Here is a 6,131-nt window from a genome sequence, read left to right on the forward strand (position 1 = left end):
AAAACCATCACTCATAAGAGTTTAAAAGAGTGCTCAATCACAGTTAAAAGCTTTATGTCATGTGCAGGGTGAACTTCACAGACTCCAGGCAGCGTTTGGACAGGCCTCTGGCCTCAGGCACCACACCCCTTTCTTCAGCCTCCATTGCACTGTTCTCTCAATTGAGACACTGAAGGGGAGCGAGGCCTTGGCCCAGCTGCAGCAGCCAGCCAGCATGATTCTGCTGAGACTAACAGTATCCACACAGGAAAGCCATGTTCATTCCCCACTGGGCTTCTGTTTCACCAAAGAAGTGCTCCTCAGCTACTCCCCTCATGAGAAGTCCTACAGCATCCAGCATGAGGGCAGGCGGGCAACCCAAGGCCTAACCTCGCAGACAGAAGGGCAGCCTGCCTCCTCGCTCTGCCCTCCCTAGCCAGAGGGGGGACATCATACACGCCATCATCGCTCGTGCTTAATGTTGGCTTCGCTTCGCTCCAAGGTGACCCCGCTGCCATTCCGAGGGCCTTCCTTCTTGTTCCAGTCCTTTTCCAAGTAAAACTCAGCGAGCACCGGACAGTGCTCTGAAGCCACTCCACCCCAGGACCAGTTGTCTGGAATCCAAGGATTCGTGAGGCCTTCTCTCACTACAGCCCAGTGACCTGCCGGAGACGAGATACAGAAAGATCAGGACAGAGAGACGGGGAGCTCCCAACCTGGCAAGTGGGGACCTCTTGCTAGAAGTCTAGGTTCCTGCTGAGCCCCTCAGGTGGCTGGTGTGTGCCCTGCTCACTCTGATGTCTGGGTAAAAGAGGGTTTACACATTTATCATGGAGCTCCAGTGGCTTATTGGGAAGGAGTTGTGCTGCTTACCCAAAGAAACATGGTTCAAATCCACCAGCTATTCCTTAGAAGGATTGGCAATATCCTCTGGTATGAGTTACTGCCTCTGAAAACCCACTGGAGGGTCAGTGAAGGGACAGTTCTCATTCCACTGTATCTAACAACAACAACAACAACAACAATGATGTGTTTATCACTGATGCTACCCTGAGTCCAGGCCTCCTATCCTTCCATATGGGTTTTGACTTATGAATGGCTTCTAACATGACCGCAAGTAGAGCATTGCCACAGGGACAGATGCCTCGTAAAGATATCCAAGGTCCAAGTCCTATATTGCAAAAGTCTTATACTGCAAAGCAAAAGTCTATGGGGGAGAGAATAGTCTAAAAGTATTATATTTTAGGGCATTATTTTTATCGTAGGAGTATGCAATGAGGGTTGCAGAGTGGATTATATTTGGGGGTTGGGGGGCGGGGGGATTGTGTACCAATGAGGGAGTTTTTCTTTTGCTTTTCAAGGAGAGGAGCAAATGGGGGGGGAGGGGTTTGTGCGGGGAGAAGGGTGCAACAATGAATGAATGGAATCCCAAAATCTCTGTAGATGTTCATTGAAATGAAAAATAAACAACCTAAATTTAAAAAAAAAAGACCTCAGGGGGGTGAAAATTTTCCCTACAAAATAGGTAATGAACAGAAAGATATGCAGAGCTTTACATTCTTATAGAGACATCAAAAAAATAAAGATTTAAAACTATAAAAAATAGGAGATTTTTTAAAATAACAAAGAAATAACTACTGTGAAAAATTACTGTGCAGTCAGAAAGCAATGTTGTGGCCCTCAGAACAAGCAACAATGTCCAGGCTAGTGGAAGATGTACAGGCGATGATGGTAAAGGGTACAGGCCTGGATGCTGGTCTGGACCAGGCCAGTGAAGGCCACATGTCCCCCTGGGCCTTGGCTTCTCCAACTTGATTGGAAGAGGGCAGATGAAGTGACTTCCTCCTTCCTTCTGGCCCTGCCATCTGGGGCTCTTTACACTCCAAGAACAGATCACTTCTACAGCTGCCCTCCCAGGAACTTGGGTGGGTGATGGGCTGACTCCACTCCTGGCTGATGTCTGCCATCTCCAGACCACCTCTTGTCTAGTTAGGGGATTAATCACACCTCCTGAGCACCCAGCCCTGGCTGCACATAGCTGTCCTGGGGTTGACGGGGAGGAACCAGCACTTCTGTCTTGCAAACTTCTCATAGGAGCTTGATATATATACATCAATGCTCCGTCACCGTACTAACCTTCCAGCAAAAATCTCTTATCAACTGCCACACCTCTGGTCACTTTCCCTGACAAAATATCTGTTCAGCAGATCACTAGTTGGGGAGGAACTTCCGTCAGTGCTGAGATGATACATCACAGACCAGTTATCAAGGTGTCCCGACTAAAGCATTTCTCCCATCCTTCGGTGACACTGTGTGACACACCTCATTGCCTCTATCTGCTGCCCTTGGGGAACTGGTAAACCGATTTTCACAACTGTACAGGCCAGGTAGCAGGCCTGATGAACAGCTGCTGAAGGACTGCTGTTGTTTTGTTGTTTGCCATCGAGTCAGAACTGACCCATAGCTGACCCTCCAGCGAGTTTTTAGAGGAAGTTAATCAAATGGAAGGAGATTGCCTATCCTTCTCCCGCAGATCAGCTGGTGGATCAGAACCTTGTGCCTTCTGGATTGAGGTGCAGCTTCTTATCATTAGGCCATTGTGAAGAAGGACTCTCCTAGTCTAGACCAGCTGAGCGCACCTCCCAGCTTGCCTGGGGCAGACCTGGTTGGTACATGCTGTAGGTCAGCCAGTGCTTTTAAAAATCCCTTTTTTTCCCTATTTGAAGAATATGCTGAACAATACCTGATACTTGAAAAATATCTGAACAGTAACTTGATACTCAAGCCTTCAAGCCTCTCTAGTGAGTTTTCAGAGTCTCTAAATCAAAACAGGAGGAGACTGCTCATCTTATTCCTGCCAAGCTCACTGGTGGATCAGTCACCAGAGAAGTGTCACCTTTGGGACAGCAGCATAATTCCCTAAGGACGAGGCCACCAGAGCTGGGTAATAGCTTTACAAGGCCCTGCAAAAGCTCTAGGGTGCTCAGGTGGCTCACTGGTAAGAAGCCGTATTACCAACCCAAAGCTCAACTGCTCCAATCTACCAGCTGCTCCGTGGGATAAACAATCTCCTCCCATGCTATTCTGAGAAGATATCTATATACTGCCTCTGAGAAGCACTGGAGGATCAGCTACGGCTCAGTTTCCAGCTCACTGGTACATACACTACAACAACCTGACTCCAGCTTGGGCCAAAATCTGTCCGTTTGTACATGTTTCTCTAATTCCATTTCAGAACAAGGAAAGAAACCAACAAGTTTTGCTTTACCTGTGAAAATCTTCTTTAAGCTTTTACTGATCCAGATGTTGTCCAGAGACTTGGAGCCTTGGGGATTCTTGGTGCTGATGTTGGTGAAGGTGTGCGTGGGGACCAGGGGGTGGAATTTTTCTTTCCTCAAGATATCATAGTCACTGCTATCTGGCCCTTGACCAAAATCCCCTAAAATAATCACATCTTTTTCTCCTGAAAGTGGAAGAAGAGGAATTTAAGACTGAGAAGTAGCACCCGACATTGTCCAGAGCCCCGTCTACACTGTACCTCTTGGGTCTGATCTGACCCCCTCCCCCAGAGTTAAGACGGCTGGAAGGGTTTCTCATGCTTTCAAGCACTTTGTGCAAAAACTTCTGCATTTTTATTATTTTTTAAATTTCACTCTGATTTATTTACAAAGTTTGATTGCATTGTTTTTCACAAAAGATCCTTCCCATTTCCTTTACCCCAGAACTATGCAACCCTATGATTAACACCCTGCCCCCCATCCTCATCCCTCTATTTACACCCTCTCCCTCACCTTGGATACTCATACTCATTCTACAGTAATACAATATTTGTCCTTGTGGGACTGAGCTGGTTCACTCAGCATAATGTTCTCCAGTCCCTCCCAAGTTAGGTTGTAATTTACAAAATGACTGCTCCTGTGTGCTGTGTGGTATGAATGTACCACAACTTCTCAATCCATTCATTTGTGGTTGGACATGTGCCTGTTTCCATGTTCTTTTGATGGTAAATAAAGCTGCTATGAACATTGGTGTACAAGTTTCTGTTTGAGCCTCAGTTCTCATTTTCTTAGGGTATATTCCAAGCAATGGAATAACTGAGTCATATGGAATTTCTATGTTCAGCTTTCTGAGGAAATGCCAAACTGCCTTCCAGCATGGTACCATTTTACAATCCCATCAACAATGTATAAGAGTTCTATCTTGTCACATCCTTTCCAACATTTATTACTTGATATCCTATTATTAAACTTTGCCACTGCTACTGGAGTGAGATGGTATCTCATTGCGGTTTTGATTTGCATCTCTCTTATTGCAACTCTGGATTTTTTTTTAACTGAAAAGTTTAAGAGTAGGTTAACAACACAGTTTGAAATAGGTGTAAACAGGGGTAATATGAAGAAATCAGTTTAAACTCATAGGTTCCAAATCTTACAACAGAAAAAAGCCCAAGGGTTTTGCCCTGATCTTTAACAAGTGCTACAAGAATTTTCACTGGGGACTTGTAAGAGGGTCTAGAGATGAATAAAATAAACTTGATCTGTAGGAGCTCAGACTCTAATGGGAAAGACAGACTAGAAAACAGGTTAGAATACTGCATAGGTGTGATTGCAAAAATGTTTACAGAAGTGGGAAAAGAATGTCAGTCTATCACTTTGTTTTCCCACAAGTCCCTCCTAAATCACACAAATATTCCACTTATTTTTATGGTTTTATCTCCTGCATTTTACTCTTGACTCTACCTGGAATTTATTCTTGCACAATAATGTAAGAAAGAAATCTAGTTTTATTTTCCCCCACAAATAATCATGTATGCCAGTACCATTTCTTAAAGTCTTTCTTTCTTAACTGAATCATAATGCCACTTTCATTTTTCAGACCTTATGCATACTAGATAGGTTTCTAAGCTTTATTCTAATAATCTATGTTTATTCTTTATTTTCGGTTTTATTTTTATTCTAATGTACCATAAAACAATTTCTTTTTTATTTTTTAATTTATTCATTATTGCACATTTCCCCATTCCCTCCCCCTCTCAGAGCCCCCACAATGTTCTCCTTGTTCCACACTGTTCTCATAATGTATAGTCATACATTCCTTTCAAACAGTTCTTCCCCTCCTTTGCTCCAATTCAGTGTTCATGATCCATCCACCCCCTTCTCCATTCCCTCTCCACCCCCCCCACCCCATCTCTGCCCTATTTTAGAATAGCAGTGCTGGTAGTATTTACCCTTTTGTGACTGAGATATTTCACTTAACAGAATGTCCTCAAGGCTCCCTCATGTTGTGTAATGCTTTATTATTTCATTGTTTTTCACTGCTGCATTATATTTCATTGTGTGGATTTTTGTTGCTTTTTTAAAAAAGTAGCCTTCTTTTTAAATTTTAATTTTTTTTTCTTTTCTTGTTGTGTGCTGTTGAATCTGATCCAACTGGCACAGGAGATTGCCTCTCCTTCTCCAACATAGCATCTGGTGGATCTGAATCGTGAGTCTTTGGGATTATAGTGCAGTTTCTCTGCTGCTAGGCCACCAGAGCTCTCCACAGTGTTTTCTATCCATTTGTTTATTGATAGACACTTGGGTTGCTTCCAATCTCTTCGATATTGTGAATAATGCAGCGATAAACATGGATGTACATACATCTGTTTGAGTTGTGGCTCTGGTTTCTTCAGGGTATATTCCTAGGAGTGGAATTGCTGGATCAAATGGATTTCTAACTTTCTGAGAAAGTGTCAGATTTCCTTCCATAGCAGTTGTATCAATTTACATTCCCACCAACAAGGAATCAGAATTCCAATCTCTCCACAACCTTCGCCAGCATTTGTTGTTTGCTGCCCTGTTGAACTCTGCTATTATTCCTGGGGTAAGATGGTAAGTATTGTTGTTTTGTATGTTTATCCTTCAGCCAATACCTTAATATATTTTATTATTATTTCTTCATTTAAAATGTTTTTATATTCTATTGTTGTTATTGTGTAGAGTTGGGACAGACCCACAGCTGACCCTCAGGCAGGTTTTCAGAGGCAGTTAATCGTAGGGGAGGAGACTGACCCTCTTTCTCCTGCAGAGCAGCTGGTGGTCTCAAACTGTGTGCCTTTGGGATTGTAGCATAGCTTCTTGCCACTAGCCCAGAGCTCCCCAATATAAATTCTA

General features: G+C 43.6%; 1 protein-coding gene across 1 annotated transcript in view; it reads right to left on the minus strand.

Moving 5' to 3' along the window:
- Positions 1 to 441: 441 nt before the first annotated feature.
- The window catches only part of EEPD1 (endonuclease/exonuclease/phosphatase family domain containing 1), a 183,550-nt gene continuing 177,860 nt past the window's right edge, over positions 442 to 6,131 (minus strand). Inside the window, exons 6-7 of the mRNA XM_006887593.1 lie at positions 3,248 to 3,442; positions 442 to 641 (exon numbers count right to left, since the gene is read on the minus strand). Coding sequence (XP_006887655.1) covers positions 442 to 641; positions 3,248 to 3,442 — 395 coding nt within the window. The remainder of the gene's footprint in view (positions 642 to 3,247; positions 3,443 to 6,131) is intronic.

Source organism: Elephantulus edwardii, unplaced genomic scaffold (assembly GCF_000299155.1).
Source record: "Elephantulus edwardii isolate Elephantulus edwardi_28Jun2011 unplaced genomic scaffold, EleEdw1.0 scaffold00059, whole genome shotgun sequence".
Taxonomy (NCBI): domain Eukaryota; kingdom Metazoa; phylum Chordata; class Mammalia; order Macroscelidea; family Macroscelididae; genus Elephantulus; species Elephantulus edwardii.